We start from the raw sequence: 20,746 nt of genomic DNA, 5'->3' as shown, positions 1-20,746 counted from the left end.
AGAGAATGGGTCACTTTACCTTGTCTGTTCTATGTTCCCACAAGGCCCTACCCTTAGAAAACCACAAAGGGAGGCTAGGTTTGCAGTTACTTGAAGAGCGGGAAGGTGGATGAGAATCCAAGAGATGCTCTTTATTTTCTATTTATCCAGGAAAAAGCAAAAACCTGGCTCCGAAGCAGTCAGAAATCGAAGCTGGAAAAGAAGCAAGTGATGTGCGTTCTTGAGGTCCTCTGAAGAGATGTCTTGGAGACAACAGAAATAAATGACCCTGTAAATTTTCTTTATCCCACTGGGCACCTTGACCAGAGCACCTGGAGTTGTGGCCTAGCACAGGTGATGGGGAAAAACTCTTCCTGGATTAGACATGGAAAACCCACCAACCACAAAGATGCAAGCTTCAGATGAGTGTATCTGTGCTGCTAGCATCCTAGCGGGATGGGAATCAGAATGCAGTGACCTCTATGTGTGTTATTACACAGGTAGAAGCTTCTAGAACTATGCTGTAGCCAACCACCATGTGCAGGTAGGGGGCATTTAAAATGTGGTGAATTGAATTAAGATGTGCTGTAAGGGTAAAATGCACACCAGATTTCAATGACTTGGTGTGAAAAAATAACATAAAATATATAGACTATTGTATTAACAATCTAGATGAATTATAAATTGAAATAATATTTATTCTAGTAAAACATTTTTAAAACTTTTATTTTCGGTTCAGGGCTTATTATATAGGTAAACTCATATCACGGGGGTTTATTGTGCAGACTATTTTGTTACCCAGGTACTAAGCCTAGTACCCAATCATTATTTTTTCTGATCCTCTCCCTCCTCCCAGCCTCTACCTTCTGAGAGGCCCCAGTGGGTATCGTCCCTTTTTTTTTTTTTTTTTTTTTTGATGGAGTCTCCCTTTGTCACCCAGGCTGGAGTGCAGTGGCGCGATCTCAGGTCACTGCAAGCTCTGCTTCCCAGGTTCATGCCATTCTCCTGCCTCAGCCTCCTGAATAGCTGAGACTACAAGTGCCCACCACCACGCCTAGCTAATTTTTTGTATTTTTTAGTAGAGATGGGGTTTCACCATGTTAGCCAGGATGGTCTCGATCTCCTGACCTTGTGATCCGCCTGCCTCGGCCTCCCAAAGTGCTGGGATTACAGGTGTGAGCCACTGCACCCAGCTGGTGTTGTCCCTCTTTTTGTGTCCATTTGTTCTCATCATTTAGCTTCCCCCTGTTTTTGTTTGTTTGTTTGTTTTTGGGACATGGAGTTTCACTGTGGTCACCCAAGCTGGAGTGCAATGGCAAGATCTCCACTCACTGTAACCTCTGCCTCCTGGGTTCAAGCAATTCTGCCTCAGCCTCCTGAGTAGCTGGGACTACAGTCGCCCACCACCAGGCCCAGCTAATTTTTGTATTTTTAGTAGAAACGAAGTTTCACTCTGTTGGCCAGGTTAGTCTCTAACTCCTGACCTCAGGTGATCTGCCTACCTCGGCCTCCCAAAGTGCTGGGATTACAGGCGTGAACAACCGTGCCTAGCCAGCTCCCATGTATAAGTGAGAACATGTGATATTTGGTTTTCTGTACCTGTGTTAGTTTGCTAAGGATAATGGCCTCTAGCTCCATCCATGCTCCCACAACAGGCATGCTCTCGTTCTTTCTTATGGCTGCATAGTGTATGTCATGGTGTATATGTACCACACTTTCTTTATCCAATCTGTCATTGATGGGCATTTAGGTTGATTCCATGTCTTTTCTATTGTGAATAGCGCTGCAATGAACATACACATGCATGGGTCTTTATGGTAGAATGATCTATTTTCCTTTGGGTGTATACCCAATAATGAGATTGCTGGATTGAATGGTGTTTCTATTTTTAACTCTTTGAGGAATCACCACACTGTTTCCCACAACGGTTAAACTAACTTACACTCCCACCAAAAGTGTATAAGTATTCCCTTTTTTCCACAATCTCACCAGTATGTTATTTTTTGACTTTTAAAAAATAGCCATTCTGATTGGTGTTAGATGGTATCTCATTGTGATTTTGATTTGCATTTCTCTAATGATCAGTGATACTGAGCTTTATATATATATATATATATATATATATATGTTTTCTGGCCATATATATGTCTTCTTTTGCAATGTATCCCAGTAAAATTAATTTTGCTTTGTTTTTCTGTACTTTTAGAAGTATGGCTACTACAAAATTTATGATTGTGTATGTGGCTCAGATTGTATTTCTATTAAAGACAGCACTGTCTGGACTCTAGAAGATATTCTGATTCAAGAGGATGTAAATAAATTCTCTAAGTCAATAAGAAAAATAGAAGAAACCCAAATGGGCAATGAATGCATGGGAACTCACCTCAGTGGAAAGGAGGGAAAGGCAAGCCAGCCCACCGAAGCCCACTGGCGACATAGGACAAGCCTGCAAAGCAGAGACAGCCCCTCCAGGAAGAGCAGCCAGGCCTTGGGAGGACATGGCCTCAGGACCAGATCCAGGGAGGACACAGTCACTAACCCCTGGCTCATCTGGCAGGTGTGGGCAGCAGCCAGGCCCGTGGCTTCACCAGCTCCCCCTGATCTCTGCCTTCAGCTGTCCTACAACCTGGGTCGGGCACCTATGCAGCTTTATGGCAGGCAGAGATGCACCACCCACATCCCCTTTCCAGGTAGGGCTTGCTGCCCTGGCTGTAGCGAGTGTGGCAGCAGATGGCCTCCAGCTATCAGCAACTTCAGAGAGCTGCCTTGCCTGAGGTCCCGTCCCTTCTGGAGAAGCTCCCATCTGCCAGAGGGGCTACAAAAGCACAGTGGACACCATGATGGGCAAATGTGGCTCATGGGAGCACCACTGGTGGCTGAGGCACTGTTGGGCCACATAGCAGTTGACTTTGCTCTGTCCACCTTCTTTTCACAAGAGTTGATCCCAATAAACATCCATCCTCTTCCATCCCAAACTGTCTTGGCATCTGCTTCTGGAGAGCCCAGCCTGGGGCAAGTTTCATGGGAAAGGGCACGTCTCCTGCAAGGTGCCTGTGACCAGGAAGATGGAGGAGGGAGATGTGTCCCCATGGGTTCCAGTTTGTCCTCGCTCGTCCCCTTCACGCTCACCTGTGCTTCCTGAATGTAACTGAGGTACAGCAACTTCAGGCCCACCATCCAACTTACCAGCTCAAGCACTGCAGAGGGTCTAACTCCTTTAATAAATCCCTCGTTCCAGGCTGGGCATGGTGGCTCACACCTGTAATCCCAGCACTTTGGGAGGCTGAGGTGGGAGGATCACCTGAGCCCAGGAGCTCAAGATCAGCCTGTAGGCAACACAGGGAGACCCTGTCTCTACCAAAAAAAAAAAAAAAATTAATAAAATAAATTAGCTGAGGGCAGTGGTGTGTGTCTGTAATCCCAGATACTCCAGAGGCTGAGGCGAGAGTATCGCGTGAGCCCAGGAGTTTGATGCTGCAGTGAGCTATGATCGCACCATTACATTCCAGCCTGGGTGACAGAGAGATACCCTGTCTCTAAAAAATAAAAAGTTTTAAAAATCTCATTGCATTTCACTTCAAGTGGCTCTGCTCCCTCAATAAGCCCTGTCATTGGGAAAAGAAGAAGAAAGCTTTAGAAAGGACCAAAAAAAAAAAAAAAAAAAAAACAAAAAAAAAAAACATGATTTTTGACATCAGAAATGTTCTACCTTAAAATGTGTTTAATTTTCCTGAAAACATATACTTTAATACCAATAGAACATTTTATGTGACCCTATAGGATTTCATCAGAAAGTGTTAAATATTAGGCTACCTTTTCAGTTTTTAGTCCTATTTTAACTGAGGTTTGATTCTGATAGAGTGAAATTCAAGGGTGCTGAGTGTAGGCTGTGAGCTTTAGAGAAAGGGAAGGACCCTAGCATGAGACGTCAGATGCGTGCTTTACCGATTCCTGAGTCTGGCCAGCTGGCACTGGAAGGGCCTCTTGGTTTCAGAAGGTAGGATCCTCCAAGAGGGAGTGTGGAAAACCCAAGAGGTGTTAAAAGCATTGTTCCTGCACTCAGGACACAAAAGTTCCCCCCAGGAACCCCAAGGCGATTGTTTCTAGAACCCACGGGTCCATGAGGCCCTCCTCGCTCCCTGAGGTCTGGGAAAAATGGCCTTGAACCCCATTACTCCCCCACTCGACTTCTCCCTCTGCACCATCTTTTCGCAAGTGTTGATCCCAATAAACATCCATCCTCTTCCATCCCAAAGGCAGGGCTTGCTGCTCGGTTGTGGCACCTCCACCCCTTCCTTCACACAGGATGTGAGTGGCAGAGGCACCTGGTGCCCTATACCCACCATCCAAGCATGACTGCTGTTGCTTTTCTTCTATCTTCTGAATATCATGCAGTTTTTCTTGGGGCCAACCCTGAAGAGAACCATAAGGGAAGAAAATTCTGGGAAAGTAGTCCCAGTCAAGCTGACACAGGGCAAACCACCACCCCCAAACCAGATGATCGCACTCCCCAGTCTCCCTAGACACTGGCCACCACGCAGCAGCCTCCCTTACACTGGTGGCTGAGGGGCTGATGGGGCAGGAGCAGTGCCAGTGCCTGCCCAGGGGCCTGTGTTCCCACGACTTTGCACCCTCTGTCCTCCCACAGACAGCCGCCCAGTCTGGGGGAGTAAAGTGCAGGTAGTGATAACAGTAACCACCCCAAGGCCCTTATTGTTCTGAATTAATTATGGTAAATTAATACATATTCTATTTACCTACATTAACACAAACTAGTTAGGGACTTCACAACTGCAGCATTACCACCCAAAGATTAAAATAATGACCTGAAGAAAAGAATGAGTCAAAATTACACATTCCTGCAAAGTGGTTTATTGAGAGCTGATTTGTCAGTCAAAGAACAAACCATAATGACGGAATATTGATGATTTCAACATAAAAAAATTTAAATAAGGTCAATCTTTACATACTAATTAGAAGCCACCTACAAGACGTATCGGGCAAAAAGAACAAGATGCAGAACAGTGTGTGGCTAGTTTGCTCCCATTTGTTTTAGAAGAGGGGAAAGAATATATATGTGCTACAGACATGTTTATATTCTATGTGTACTTTTATGTACATGTGCTTATACCATATGTATGTGCATATCTAACTTTGCACAACCCCTGGAAAGACAAGTCGACGCTGGTGTCATTGGTGGCTGAGGAGGGAGGTGGTGGCTGTGGGACAGGATGGGAGGGACACATCCCTACATAATACTTCATACCTTTTAGCTTTGAACCATGTGCAATTATTACCTATTGAAAAATAAGTCAAAAACTAAAAATCAAATACACAAAAAAACTGCAGCAATAAACCATTAAAAAACATACATTCAGTTTATCACAGCCCACAGTATACTGGGAGCTGTCCACTTAGTACTGATGGCTTATACTGTCATATGATTTTTAAAAAAAAATCTCCTGAGTTCCTCTCAACCTTAATTTCTAATCTCAAATACACATTTTAAAAAGACATGATTAAAGAATAGCCAGAGCTGCACATATTCTTTTTTTTTTTTTGAGATGGAGTTGTGCTCTTGTTGCCCAGGCTGGAGTGCAAGGGCACAATCTTGGCTCACCACAACCTCCACCTGCCGGGTTCAAGTGATTCTCCTGCCTCAGCCTCCCAAGTAACTGGCATTACAGGCACACTGCCACCACACCTGACTAATTTTGTACTTTTAGTAGAGATGGGGTTTCTCCATGTTGGTCAGGCTACTCTTGAACTCCTGACCTCAGGTGATCTGCCAGCCTCAGCTTCCCAAAGTGCTGGGATTACAGGCATGAGCCACCATGCCAGCCACTGCACATATTCTTAAATGAAGTCCCGGGGAGGCCTCAGGTCTAACAGTCATCCAGGCTGAGGCTCCTAGTTTGGGCGAGTTGGTCCTTGAGCCCTTGGCCAAACTTGGCAGCAAAGAGTGAGGTGATGAGGTCATCTCCAGTGTTCAGAGCCAGGTCGTAGTGCTGTCTGGCCTCCTGCATTCTTCTTTCGGATGCTTGCATTGCATCTGCAAAGGAAATGGAGACATGGAGGTGCACTGAAGGACTTTAGCATGTGCCCCTAAGAGCTTGACTCTTCCCTGCCACGGAGGCCAGTCTGGGCCCCTCCTGGTCCCACCTCCCCAAACCTGTCCTCAAGAGGTCACAGTGACTTCAGTTCTCAGAGGTGGCTCTACCCTGAAACATTTAAAGAGGCCTGTGATTTCAAAATGTCCAGTTGCTAACCCTGGCCATTGGTTCCCATTGCATTAAAGTCCTGCAACCAAGTATGTTTAATGGGGGCAACATTTTCACTGTGCTTTGAAAAGCCCTTAGTGCCCAGGGAGCCATGGTGGGATGGTGGTCCCCACGGACAGGGACAGCAATTCAGGAACCAAGGCCCCTCTTAAAATCATCACAAGCCATTAGGGAGATCCCTGTGGCCCTCAAAGTATCCATCAGAGGCCAGGGGACATACCCCAGTAAAGTGGCGATGCTCTCTTTTCCTGCAAGGCCAAGCAGAGTAGCTTCGTGAAGAGCTGTATTTCTGAGCCTAATTAGGGGGAAAAAAAAATCCTGGATAAATCCTTAGTTAGCATCATCAGGAAACCGGAGAGGATGCATGGGACCCAAGGTCCTGGTTTTTTTCATCGATCTACTTAACTAACCTGGGAAACCTCTTGAGTCTCCTCTCTCTGCCCTTCTCTTGGGGGAATACTGTGATGGAGGGTAAGCTTTGATACTAGGCAGTGAAAAGGTTATACACACATTCATTTTTTAATGCGAGAAACCCACAAGGATATGGTTGGTAGTTGATTTAATAAATGCTAATAAATACCATTGTTCTAAACTGCCTGCAAGAGTTTATGCAACGTATTGGACACTAGTCTTAACTTTGGCTTGGACCTCTTGGGCATGATAGTAGCTTCTCAGGGCTGAGGCTCCTATTTTTGTGTAGGGAAAATGACCTTGGCTCCAGCGAGTTGGGCTTACATGACATGAAAATAAACACCAATCTTAGAAGCCAGGGGGCAGGCCTGAGAGGTCAGACACAGCATATTTTGCTGCAATGCCAGGGTTTCTCTTCATATTTCCTGGTCAGGTTTGACCTAGTGAGGGAGGAGTGGGCAACTGAAATGGAAGTCAGGGTGGTACCAGGACTCCTGAAAGGCTCCTATGCAGAGGTGGCAGGAGTGAAGGAGGGCAAGAGTCATGACTGAAAGTAGAAATGAGATAGGCATTGAATGTCTGAACTCTCTCTGCCCCTGCTCCTCCCTTTGATGCCAACACCCTCATCCCCTACACCTGCGGATGTGCCTGCAGCCATGCATTTATCCCTATGAAGAAAAAGGATAGTGGCTTCTTCTCTGAGGAAGATAAAGAGAGCCTCTGGTGAGAATCAGAGGGAAGCCTTTCACTTTCTGGCACCCAGGGGTCCCAGCCTGGGAGTAGCTCCACCTACCCAGAAAGCCTCTTGGTTGACAAAGCCCTTCTCTTATATACAAAGTTACCAGTCATCTAGCCCAAACTCCATTCTCAAATGTGAGTGGACAACCAGGGCTCATAGACATCTGAGGAAATCCTGCAGAATCAGAGAGAAAACCAAGATACACAAACACGAGGAATTTAAAACAAGACAAAAATCTAACTGCTATCTGCAGAATGATTCAAGACAACGCTGCACAAAAATATGAAACTATGAGAAAGAAATAATCAGAACAAAAGTAGCTCCTAGAAAGAATAAATACGATTCTTGAAATAACAATTATTCAATAGGAAAAACGAACAACAAAGTTAAGAAAATCTCTCGAAAGATGGAAGAGAAAGATATAGATGAAACTACGGAGAAACACAAAGCCAGCCAGACAGAGGGAATCAATTCAAGTAGTCCACCATCCAACTAACAGCTCTAGAAAGAGAAGAGAAAAACGGAGGGGAGAAAATGCCAAAGAGATAACAGAACAAATTTTTCCTAACCTAAAGAAAGATAAGACTTTTTACATTGAAGAGGCCAACTGGGTGAATCAAAAACAGCACATCTAAAAATACCCTTGTGAAATTTCAGAACATCAAGGATAAATGCTTTCAGAAAGAACAAACAGGTCACAAATGAAGAATTTGCCATAGAATGTTCATGGGCTATGCTGTGGGCTAGTGTATGAGCCCATTTTCACACTGCTGATAAAGACATACCCAAGACTGGGCAGTTCACAAAAGAAAGAGGTTTAACTGGAATTAGTCTGGAAAAGACTCCATTTCCTCCTTATCTTTCATTCTTTCTTCCTCACTGGTGGCATAGAGCTTAACTGTCTGTTACTTCACCCCTATGGTTCCTTGGGCCTTTATAAGGCATTTACCATTTGAACTGGGATATATTCATAGGGTTGCCACATCTCCTCTGTAGACTTATGATCTTCTTTCTTCACAATTCTCTCCAAATTGAGAGCAGAGGGTTCACTCTATGTATTGCATGGGGAGGGGTTTGCTGGTGGTTAGATTTTCTGGGCTGGCTATTTCCTGTGTATCCACAGTTCAGTTTTGGAAAATGCTGAATGGTGACTCTGCCACGGAATTTGTACTTTAAAGAAACTTTACTTTTAATATACAAACAATTCAAACTATTTACTCAAATCTAAGTATCATGGTAGATTAATGTACATTCTCTCCTTAAATTACCTAATGGAATAAGTGTCCACAGCTGAACCTCTAAGTAGTACACTATTGCTTGCATCTTCCTCACCTGGCTACTGGGGCAGAGCGGGGATGGCACGTTTGGAATCGCCAGTGCAGTGAGGAAGGGCAGCTCTTGTCCAAAAGCAAACAGCATTTCTCTGGGCCTCTCACCTAGTGAGATCTTGAATCTGTGTTTCTGAAATCTGCTAGTAAGAGGAATGAGCTTTGGTGGAGGATGTCAATTTCTCCTAGCCATTCCCTTGTGTTGAATATGATTTCATTCTGGTAGGAATGATACAAACATGGAACTAGGAAATGAGGAAAGAGCTTTCTGCCACCTGCCAAGCTACTTAATGGAAGTTATCTGGTATACAGACCACTTAGGCTCCACTAGAAAAACATGCTTGGATGGGAGAGAGCATTTTAATTGTTTGCTAAGGAACAACTCTCTGAGCCTCTTTTACAGTAAAACCAGATCTCTGGATGATTTATGCCTAAAAGCAATAGGATGGATGGAACTTCAAGGTCATGTTCCTGGGTCTACAGAGGTCCAGCTCCAGGCCCAAACTCTTGAAACTAACAGATATAAACCAGACTTGGCAGAATGTGGCTGTCAGTGGGAAATGCTACTTTCCTCTACTGGCATGCACTGGAAAGGAAGAGATCCCTGTGCTCTATTTAAGAGAGGGCCAACCCTCTAGCTTTCCTCCCCACAACCATGTGAGCTACATACTGGCCACAGTCACCATGATCCTGCAGGGGGGTGACAAAGGCTACTACACACCATTCAGATAGACAGGTATAACCGCAGCGTCAGACTTTACAGACATGCAATGAGATCACATGTGGATAAGTGCCAATTTGTAGAATGGTGATGAAGCAAACGTGGAAGCTGAGGCACAGCAAAATAAAAAGGCAATCTGTTCAATGCCCAGGGCACTTTCCTCCTTTAGCTGGACTCTTCATAAAGCCAGGACTCATGCTGCTTACACTTCAATTCAAAATGTGCCCAAGTAATTTCTGTATCAACCACAAACATACTTAAATGCTATTTAAAAAGCTTTTCTGAATTATAAAAATACAAAATATGCCTTAACACAAAACAAGATAGCACCATTTTATTGATAATGACAATAATACAACAGTGTAGGATAAATAAAGAAGTTGACACAGTAAACCCTAAGCAAACTTGAGAAAATAAATTCCAACCATCAAAGCTTTATACCAACACACCAAATATTCTGCTGTAAAATAAAACTAAAAAGAAGGGGTAGAAACTATTAAAATGCAGACATTAGTAAAATGCACATAGAAAAATTAACAGGATTATATTTTGAACACTAACACTAGAGACAATTTTGAAACAGAGAATAACAGAAGCAAAGCCACTGAAATTTTAGCCTCTGTGGTGGCATGAAGTACACAGCAGAATGTTCCACTGACACGGACCTTGACCTTGCCTTAGTAAGACTTCAGGAGGCAGGAGTGTTAGGTGCCTGTGATGTCCCTAGAAGACTTACGTCAACAACGTGGTCGGCAAGATATGAGCAGTTAACATGAATGACTCATGTTCAAGGAAATTTTCACCTCACATTTTCAAAGTAATTTTCAAGAGAACAATAGAAGCATACAGCTAGAAGAGAAGGTTATGGGACAGGAGTGGACCAAGACTAGGACAGTAAGTAACAGGACTTGGTACCTTTCCGTCTTGTGTCACGGGTGGGGAAGCAAGGCAGCAGGAGACCACGTGGTGGCCTCAGATGTGCCAGTCTCCTCCGCAGTGTGTGAGATCTGGAGACAACCGTATGACATTTTCTTTCTGCATTAACTTCATGGGGAATACACTGAGGTGTGTCTTCCCTTGGTGTTATCATGACTCATGAGGAAAACACTGATTAACACCCCAAGGGCTAAGGATTTACTGGCCCCACACAGTATAAGCTTATGAATTAACAAAATGTATCATCATTTATAAAAGCCACTAAATTAGGCAACCCAATAGTCCATTTTTAAAATTTCGCTTTACCCAGCTATGGAAAACAGAAGGCATTAAGCCTCTTATTAAAGCTGAAATAGGTTAAAATGGTTCAAGTGGCTGAAACTGAACAGGGTGTGTGTGTAGACCGCTTCTGCCGCAGTGGAGCTCCAAGCAGTTAGCCTGCTGCTACCTTAGCTCTCCTGTCAATGTGTTTCACTTACGGCCCCCACTGCTGGTCGATGTCTGCTCCTCTCTGCACAAGAACTGGAATCGCTTCATGGTGCTTATTCATAACAGCCACAGTTATGACGGGTCGATTGTCTTCATCACAGCAGTTGGGGTCTGCTCCCTGCAGCAAATGGAAAAGGACGAACTTGCCAAAAAACCCTGCACTCAACAGCATCCAGTCGCCACCGTATGAAGTATAACAGATGTGCTTTACAGAGCTCATGGAACGAAAGTGCTCTCAGAGCAAAGGAGAGGAGAATCAGGAACCTCAAGACCAGATCTACAATTAACAGAGCTACAAAGTGACCCAGGTGACAAAACTTCTGTTCCCAGCACGGGCCGGGAGGGGAGGGCAGCACCCTGACAAATTGCTTCTTCAGGAAACCCAGGATAAAGGTAATATGCGGTCACAGGCCAGAGATTCTATCCAGCTTCATGCATGTTCCTTGGTCTCATCTGTGCTTCTCTGCCTATTTTCTCTGATATAAAAACTAGCAACGGGGAACAATTAATATAAAGCTTTTGACTAGCCATTCACTGCACCCTGAGTTTGTAATCAAAGGGCAGTGTAATTTTCACAGTATTGAACAAAACTTCCTTCTGAAGGAGACAGAGGTGGAATGCCAGGCTGAACTCTTCAGAGAGACCTGCTCCTTTGGCGACACTTACCTCATCCAGCAGCTGTTCAATCACAGAGACTCTTCCTTCCCCCGTGGGTCCGACTTCCTTCAGCAGGAGTCTGTTTTCAGGCTGCAGGATTACAGAATGTGGTCATTTCCCCCACCTCAAAATATTCACTCAAGGCAAACACTTTCTTTCCAGCGTTGAATTCTAAGCCACAAGGGCAGGAGACTATGAGTGTGTGCATAAGAGTGTGTGTGTGGTCTTCAATAGCCCATAGCACAAATATCCACATCTAATGTCAGTCTTGCTGCTCCAAAACCTTGCTTCAGGCAAGGTTACCACACGGACACTGTTTTATATTAAGAACAAGGATGCCATGAGAAACCTCGCAAAACCCAGAAACTACACTAATTTTATTATGACTAGCTCTAGGAAAAGCAACCAGCTGAGTCCTAAAATTTATTTTGCATACTTTATAAAGTGTTCAAGGTCAGTTGAAGTATGACAGTTCAGAAAATGTACTCCCCTGAGGAATGAATGAGCCAATACATTGACTTCTTTAGAAAAAAAGGCTGGGCATAGTAGCTCATGCCTGTAATCCCAGCACTTTGGGAGGCCGAGGCAGGCAGATCACTTGAGGTCAGTAGTTCGAGACCAGCTTGGCCAACATGGCGAAACCCTGTCTCTACTAAAAATATAAAAATTAGCCAGGCGTATTGGCATGCCTATAATCCCAGATACTTGGGAGGCTGAGGCAGGAGAATCGCTTGAATCCAGGAGGCAGAGGTTGGAGTGGGCTGAGATCACACAACTGCACTTCAGCCTGGGCAACACAGTGGGACTCTGACTCAAAAAAACAAAACAAAACAAAACACAGAAGAAAAGCTCTCAGAAATCTCAGTATCTTTTTGTTCTTTTCTTTTTTTTTTTTTTTTCTGAGATGGAGTTTCGCTCTGTTGCCCAGGCTGGAGTGCCAGTGGCCTGATCTTGGCTCACTGCAACCTCCGCCTCTCAGGTTTAAGTGATTCTCCTGCCTCAGCCTCCCGAGTAGCTAGGACTACAGGCACGTGCCACCACTCCTGGCTAATTTTTTGTATTTTTAATAGAGATGGGGTTTCACCGTGTTAGCCAGGATGGTCTCGATCTCCTGACTTCATGATCCGCCCTCCTCAGCCTCCTAAAGTGCTGGGATTACAGGCATGAGCCACTGGGCCTGGCTGAAGAACTTATCTTTTTATGTTTTTAAATGCCATATATTCATCTTTATATATAAAGAATTTCAAATGCTAGAAGACTGAAGGAAGCTGTTTAGAAAGCAAGAGACATTGCTTTTAGTATGTTGCCTCTGGATCCCGGACATGGCTGTGGGGTGGTCACAGGACCACCATTTCCATTTGTAAAGTGGAAATAAAACCTTCCCTGTCCTTGCTCCTGTGAAGCCATGGCCATGAGGACACTGGTCAAGGCCTCTGAGCCTTTGAAGATGATGCCTGGTCCAGGCGGTGCCACCTCCTTTCTCGCTGTCCCTATCTTACCAATGAATAGCTTGGAACCAAGTGCTCTAATTAGTAAACCCCTAGCAGGGGTCTTGGGGAGCACTTGTTTACACCGATTTCCATTCCTCATGGAAAAGTGTACTAGAATGCACTGGCGTGTCAGCTTCAGGAGGTGTGAGGGTTTACGTCTTTTGTTCAGGTTTTATTTTCAACACGTACAACAGTGCCCGGTACATGTGTGCTCAAAAATCATCACTGAATGAGTGAACAAAAGTTACAGCTTCTGATACGTACCCCCTAAATGCAAATGAGAAAAAAAAAAAGGCATACACAGTGGGAGATTCAGGTTATACACAGAGTAAATAGGTAGAGTCTCCCAAATTGTAAGCTGTTCAGTTTATGGAACTGTGCTTCTTTTATACTCATTAACAATATTTCAAACTGGGAGAATGTGGTGAGTACAAGAAGTCCTAAACAAGAAAAGGTTAAACAATTCTAATGTATTCTTTCCAAATTTACTGGTGTTTGTTACATACAAAGCATGTGGTGTGAAAAAAAAAATAAGATAAAGAACTAGAGTCCCCGCCTCCAGAGGAATCAGGATGCAAGCTGGGGAGCTGGTGCCTGCACTGACAAGGCCCCGTTGAGGGCCTGGACTTGGAACCACCGGCATCACGCAAGTGTCTAGCTCGGGCCTGGGCCCGGGCCTTGGGGCTTGCTGCTAATCATATCTGTTCTTTGCATTGCAGTCAAAGAGGACCAATTAAAAGGCAAGGTTGGGGATGGAGCAGGTGGCATCCACTGCTCTTTTCTCCAAAGCCCCTTTTAGAATTATTCTTGGCATATATTTTTAAAACACAAAACTCTAAAAGATATGGGAAACTCTGAAAGGGTACTAACCATCGGTGAATTAGTAATTTTGAGAAATTCCAAGAAGACTGAAAGTAGATGAAATCTGACTGACAGGGAAACCAAACCAAAACAAACAAACAAAAATCCAGCTGAAGACACCAGAGGTAGGAGTGTTTTCTCTACAGGGAAGCCCTGCAAAAGTTTAAATTAATCAATATGGAGGTTAGGTGTTGGGTCCAGCCTGAATGCATGAGTAGATTACTAAGGGCTCTATGGTGAATAGCTGAGATCTCTGGTGCCTTACCCCTTCTCCCCCATGTAAGAAGGGCAGGAGGTTTGTGGTCTTTGCCCTGATAACTATTTTGCAGAAAGTATAAGATTTGCCCAACAAAGGATTCTATTTGGTGCAATGGGGCCCAAGAAGGGAGAAGGGCAGAGCCTAGACTTCCATGACAGACATAGGGGAGGGTGTAGAGGGAAAGGAAAAAAGCTTCATCACAAACTGAAACCTGTGAGAACGCTTCACACCGCCAACACCCTCACCATCAGAGGAAGACCTTTTCCACCAGCAACATAGAGGATCTGAAGGCTTTCTCCTGCTCCCTGCCCACACACCCTCCAGGGACGTCTGTCCACAACATGCCCATCCACTCACACAGGGACTTCAGGGCCCATCCTCATGCTGGGCACCATGCCACCATCTGCGCTACCCAACTAGTTTTCATTTGTCAAATGACCAGACAACCAAGGATCCATATTTGAGGCAAACCAAAGACAAGAAAGAGAAAGATAGGCAGACAGAACTGACCCCAGAGGAAGCACAGAGATGATTCAGGGAACTGATGGGAACTTTGAAATAACTCTAATTCATAATCTTGAGCTATTTTAAAGAAGTCTACCTCTACAAAATAGAAGCCCTTATAAAAAAAAGGAACAGAAAATGAGAAATTATTCTTCCATTTTAAAAAAGTCAAATAAAACCTGAAAATCACAGGCTGAAGACAATATCCATAAGGACCAAAAAAGACACTTACTAAAAGCTGCTCCTTCTTTTCTTGAAAAGTTTTGGTCTTGAAATTCCTTATCCTTTTGATTTTTTCAATAGTATCTGAGGTACTCTGGCTGTAGTCACTCACTGAAATGACACAGTTGGGGAAAAAAATGATGCCCCTCCCCCAACTCCCCACACAAAGAGTTATTTCTTACTCCCATGTCCCTCAAAAGTCAGAGGACAAAATGGCTTTCATGGAAATTTCTATTTGATTAAACCTGGCAGGAGAGACTCCTGGAGCCACTCCCCTGTCCAGGAACCAGAGGAAGGGTGGGAAGCAGAGGAAAAGAAGGGACTTCAGTTTTTAGGTCCAAAAGTGCACCCCACAGATGAATTTCCCCAAGCCCTGTAAAGGAATTCAAAGGTCTCACCGCTGACTTCAGAGAAGCCAGAGAAATCAAATGACTGGAGCATAGTTGCAAGATCTGTGACTGGGCTGTCAAACTCTTAGCAATGCTCTGCTATCCCTGCCAAGTCCATGTGTTCCTGGTTAGTTGTTTTAAAATTGCCAGAACGGAATAACTCACCCCAGCTGGACCTGCTGCCGCACAGCCCCCCATCACCCTCGGCAGCACTGCTCAGAAGGTGGTCGCTGAAATTCACCGCCTTGTTCGGGTAGAGGTTCTGGCCAACGAAAACAATCAAACACCAGGAATGATGAGGCTGCTTTATCCCACTAGAAAGAAGGATCTCTCTGCTAACCTGCTCCTCCTTATTAAGGACAGCTCTACCTACCCAGACAGTCCAGCCTGAGGCCTGGGTGTCCTTCCTGACTCCTCCTTACCTCCCAGGATGCTTTGTCCATTCTGCTGCTTACCCAGCGGCTTAGTCTGGCACCTCCTCCTCTCCCTCACTGCAGCCCTGGCCCCCTCAGCTCACATTGGGACCATCACAATAGTCTCTCCACAGGGGTCTGCCAGCCTCCCTGCATGTGGCTGTCCCAGTCACCTTTTATACCCTTTATAAGTAATTGTGTCAATTCTCTGCTTAAAGTCCTTCAGAGTCTTGGAATTAGGGTGTCATGATGAAGGTCCCAGGCTGCCAAGTGTGAATCCTGGGTCTGCCACTTACTAACTTAGTGCCCTTGGAAGAAGCAGGTTGCTTAACTTCTCTGAGCCTCAGTTTCCTCACCTGGAAAGTGGAAATACTATGAGTTACCTCAATGGCATGTTGTAAAAGCAAAATGCGGTAAAAGGGGCATCTATATAATGAGGCCAGACACAGAAGTCTATGTGCACCCGGACTAATCCCCCTGCACCCTCATGTGGCTGCCTGTTCTTGTCCCAGGCAATAGCCTGCTACTTCCTGAACACTAGAACACACAGGCTAAGAAAAGATTTATTAAACCTAAGAGCCAGGTGCGGTGGCTCATGCCTATAATCCCAGCACTTTGGAAGGCTGAGACAGGTGGATCACTTGAGGCCAGGGGTTCGAGACCAGCGTGGCCAACATGGTGAAACCCCATCTCTACTAAAAATACAAAACTTAGCTGGGTGTGGTGGCGTGAACCTGTAATCCCAGCTACACAGGCAGCCGAGGAACAAGAATTGCTTGAACCCACCAGGTGGAGGTTGCAGTGAGCCAAGATTATGCCACTGTACTCCAGCCTGGTTGACAGAGCAAGAATTTGTAAAAAAAAAAAAAAAAAAAAAAAAAAAAAAAAAAAAAAAAATCACCTGGGAACAGTTATTCCAATTCTGGCGGCCCACCCTGTTCCCACTAGCTGGCCAGGTTACTTACCCCAGCTGTTGTGTAGCTGCTAAGAGTTCACTGCTGGACCTCATTCTCCAGCAAAGTGCCCTCAGGAGGTGGATGCTGCCTTGCCCTAGAGGTTATACTCCCTCTCCTCCCTGACTCAATTGGGGGCAACTTTGTGGTGTAATTCATCCTCCAGAGGTTCCCTTGGATCAGAGTGAAGCTCAGCTTTGCTTTTGTCTACCTGCTCATTCAGCCCCTTCCCCTGCCTTGACCTGCTTTTTCTCACTTCCCTTCCCCGAAGTTCCTCTCTGACCCAAGCTCTGCTCTAGCCACACAATTAAAAACAGCAGTTAGCGCTTTATTTGGTTTCAAAGCACATTCATGTGCATTAGCCCATTAGATACTCGCAGCCTCCCCGTGAGTTAGACAGGGCCCATGTTTCTATCCCAATTTCAGCAACACCATCAGCACCTTGCCAGGGCCTAATAAATGTTAATTTCCCTCCTTTTCCTTGGTTTCTTAATTGATTGATTAATTATTCTGACTTCTTGTCCAATGAAACTAAAGCTACTAATGTCAATCAATTAATGTTCGAAACACATTTACAGCCTCTGTGGCAATGCCTCAGTCACCATATAAAAGGGAAGATCAAGGACACATGGCCACAAAGTTTGGTTTATTTTATAGAAGAAAATATGTCAAAGTGTATATCAGCAAATATTTTTGTTAGTCTTTCCCCAAATCAATTGTATCACAGACATGCCATCAGACTTCAATGAGTCTGAATAAGCCTGAGAACTACAGAACAACTCCTGTTCTCACTATATCTTTATGTGTCTGTCTGAGGTTTAACTTGTTTATCCAATTCTATGAAATTGCTTCTAGTAGCATTTCATAATATTTTAATGGTTGTTCTAGTAGCATTTCATAATATTTGAAACTTTTCCTTTCTATGGATTACACAGAAGCATTTCTATAAATTCTAAGTCTCAATTTACTACATCAGTCAATTCTCAAATGAATAACTTCTGGAGGCTTACTCACCTTGTTTGAGACTTGACTGTAATTCAGTCTGATGCTAACTTCACAACCATCTTCATGGACAGTAGCAGAGATAAGCTTTTAAAAGAGTTGTAGAGAGAATTCATAACCGTGGGTGTAGGACTCATTGCCTTAAGTAACAGCGTAGAAATTCTGAGATGTTAAACTCTAAATTTAACCAAATATTTAAATAACACAGAAGAAAGTAAAAAGAAAAACAGAGCAACAAAAACTAGATGAGATAAACAGAAAACAAAGAAGAAAATGGTGATCCAAATCCAACCATATCTAAATTCTACTAATTATAAATAAGCTAGATAATTAAAGAGAAGAGACTGCCAAACTGAATAAAAAGGCAAGATGCAAATCTATACATACACTCTTCAAGAGATGAACTTTAATCAAACCACATGACTAGATGTCATCACCTTGGAAAATGTATCCTGGTAGGGGGTGGGGACAGGGCTTGGCAATTAAGGGACAAGTATCACAGTTGAGCAGCTTTCTCTGTAAGTAGCAATAGGAATTAGATTCAGCCAAGGGGCAAGAAATGTTTTCATGAAGGGTCAGATAGTAAATATTTTAAGTCTTGTGGACCATATGTTCTGTACCATGAATACTTTACTGTCATAGCACAAAGCAGCCACATAAGTAAAGGAACGGGTGCAGCTGTGATACAATAAAATTTTATTTATAAAACTGGGCAGTGGGCCAGATTTGTCCCAACCGCCCTAGTTTTCAGATCTCTGGATTAGGCTGAAGAATTCATAAACTACCAAAATAGATTATCAAAGGAAATTGGGCAATACTTGAAAATGAGATCATCTCGATATTGGCCAATTTGGCAGCAGAAGAGTACACAGTCTATTTCATAAAGTTCCTTCTAGTCTTGCGACAAACAGAGGAAAGGTCTTCTCACAGAGCTGTCTTTTTATAATGGCAATGTAGTATCAAAGAAAGGACATGGGACTCTGGCAGGGTCTGACAGATCTGCTTCAAATCTTGAACCCCATGAGACCCAGCAGCGTAGTCCTGAGCAGGTCACCAAACCTCTCTGAGCTTCAATATTCCTGGGTGTCACATAAGGCTTCTTCTGATTATCAACTGTGGTGTGAAAAACCACCCCAAACTTAGTGGCATTAAACCACCACCACTTTATTATGCTATGGATTCAGAGAGGGCACAGGAGAGAAGCTTGTCTTTGCTCCACATGTCTGAGGCCTCAGCTAGAAGAGTCAAATGGCTAGAGGTGGTTGGATGTTTGGGGGCTGGAATCATCTAGAGTCTGGTCACTCATGTGGCTCATGAGCAGAGGTAACTCGAGGACTGGGTTCAGCTGGCGCACCTACATGTGGCCGCTCCATGTTGCTTGGGCTTCTCATAGCAGGGTGGCTGAGCTCCAAGAAGGAGTGTTGGAAGTTAGTGTGCCAAGCAAGAGAAAGACACATGACCTTCTGTGGCCAAGCCCTGTAAGTCTCATGGCATCCCTTCCACCATAGTCTGTTAGTCAAAAAGTCACAGACACGCCCAGATTCAAGGTGAGGGAACACAGATTCTACCGTTTGAGGGGAAGACAGTCAAGAAAGTTGTGGTTATTTTTTTTAAAAAGTGATCACAAAGGTAATCCTCCTGTCTTGCAGGTTTGCTGTGAAGACGAGAATGATGAATACAATGCTGATGCTGGGTGCACTGTAAAATGGCAGCTGTTATGTTACTATGGCTATATATTAACAGTGCATGATTTAAGTGCACAATCTGGCTGGATTAAATTGTTCTAGGACCTTTCATTCTGACTCTTAGAATTTCCAATGTGGCATCTGAGCACGAGATGTTCAGAATCTTGTTGTCTTAGGTCTTAGGTCAGACGTCCCAGAAGCGGACTCTGAGACAATCTTCATGTGCAAATGATTTATTAGAGCAGAGTTCACAAGGCAGAAGAGTAAGAAAGTGTAGAAAGCAGAACAGGAAGGGAAAGGACCCAGGCAAGATGCAGTTTCAGGAGAAGTCCATGGAGGGTTCCTTCAGCCTGATCCCATAGACACTTGTGGAGTAGAAATTTCATCTCACCCACCTTTCCCATCCTGGGTTCTGCAATCAAGGCCCGGAATTCAGGGTTGTTCTGAGCATAACACCTGAGGTGAGCAGAGATGTGATCCAGCTGTCTTCTCCAGTACCCTAAGAAAGAAGAGAAATCCAGCCATCTGGATGATTCTCCTGAGGCTAAGAAAGAAAAATGCTAGCATGGAACATATGTTCTCAGAGAGGTTGATTTCCTTTGTCAAACTTTGTGATGGACTCTCCTTAGTGAACCTCAACTATGTCCTGGAACAAGTTCCATTTTCCCCCATAACTGCTTGCTACATGTGATTAATAATAGACTATTACAGAACCTCAAAAGAGGCTGGGCGTGGCGGCTCACGCCTGTAATCCAACACTTTGGGAGGCTGAGGCAGGTGGATCACTTGAGGTCAAAAGTTCGAGACTAGCCTGGCCAATGTGGTGAAACCCTGCCCCTACTAATAATACAAAAATTAGCTGATACAAAATAATACAAAAAATGGTGGCATGCACCTGTAGCCCCAGCTACTCAGGAGGCTGGGTCAGGAGAATCACTTGAATCTGGGAGGCAGACGTTGAAAAGAGCTGAGATTGCACCATTGTACTCCAGCCTGGGCAACAGAGCAAGACTACATCTCAAAAAAAAAAAAAAAAATCTCAAAAGAACATATTTTGATTGCCACACATGGGGTCTTTTCTTTTTCTATGATTCTATCCCACCTATAATAACTTACCTAATATTTTATTTTATTTATTTTGAGATGGGATCTCACTCTGTTGCCCAGGCTAGAGTACAGTGGTGCGATCATGGCTTACCACAGCTTTGACCTCCCTGGGCTCAGATGATCCTCCCACCTCAGTCGCCCAAGCAGCTGGGAATTCAAGCATGCGCCACAATGCCTGGCTACTGTTTGTATTTTTTATAGAGATGGAGTTTCACCACGTTGCCCAGGCTGGTCACAAACTCCTAGGCTCAAGTGATCTGCTTGCCTCAGCCTCCCAAAGTGCTAGGATTATAGGTGTGAGCCACTGCACCAAGCCCTTA

At 44.3% G+C, this 20,746-nt stretch overlaps 2 protein-coding genes across 2 annotated transcripts in view; one reads left to right on the top strand and one right to left on the bottom strand.

The window, feature by feature from the left end:
- The first annotated feature begins 508 nt into the window (after window positions 1-508).
- Window positions 509-4,663, top strand: LOC104667442. Its single transcript, XM_030915333.1, has 3 exons — window positions 509-523; window positions 2,251-2,954; window positions 4,503-4,663. Exons 1-3 carry the CDS (start codon window positions 516-518, stop codon window positions 4,661-4,663), a joined length of 873 nt encoding a protein of 290 aa, XP_030771193.1. The 5' UTR covers window positions 509-515.
- A 165-nt stretch (window positions 4,664-4,828) lies between these two features.
- DZANK1 (double zinc ribbon and ankyrin repeat domains 1) overlaps window positions 4,829-20,746 on the bottom strand; it is a 92,242-nt gene continuing 76,324 nt past the window's right edge. Inside the window, exons 14-21 of the mRNA XM_030915044.1 lie at window positions 19,715-19,818; window positions 17,647-17,721; window positions 15,432-15,528; window positions 14,888-14,988; window positions 11,551-11,631; window positions 10,875-11,002; window positions 6,481-6,555; window positions 4,829-6,031 (exon numbers count right to left, since the gene is read on the bottom strand). Coding sequence (XP_030770904.1) covers window positions 5,956-6,031; window positions 6,481-6,555; window positions 10,875-11,002; window positions 11,551-11,631; window positions 14,888-14,988; window positions 15,432-15,528; window positions 17,647-17,721; window positions 19,715-19,818 — 737 coding nt within the window. The 3' untranslated portion in view covers window positions 4,829-5,955. The remainder of the gene's footprint in view (window positions 6,032-6,480; window positions 6,556-10,874; window positions 11,003-11,550; window positions 11,632-14,887; window positions 14,989-15,431; window positions 15,529-17,646; window positions 17,722-19,714; window positions 19,819-20,746) is intronic.

This window comes from Rhinopithecus roxellana, chromosome 13, assembly GCF_007565055.1.
Source record: "Rhinopithecus roxellana isolate Shanxi Qingling chromosome 13, ASM756505v1, whole genome shotgun sequence".
Taxonomy (NCBI): domain Eukaryota; kingdom Metazoa; phylum Chordata; class Mammalia; order Primates; family Cercopithecidae; genus Rhinopithecus; species Rhinopithecus roxellana.
This window is presented reverse-complemented; position numbering and strand designations above follow the sequence as displayed.

Coding starts and splice junctions, on each gene's coding strand:
- LOC104667442 (XM_030915333.1), top strand. Junction 2,955..4,502: donor CCATCCTCTTCCATCCCAAA/CTGTCTTGGCAT, acceptor CAGTCTCCCTAG/ACACTGGCCACCACGCAGCA.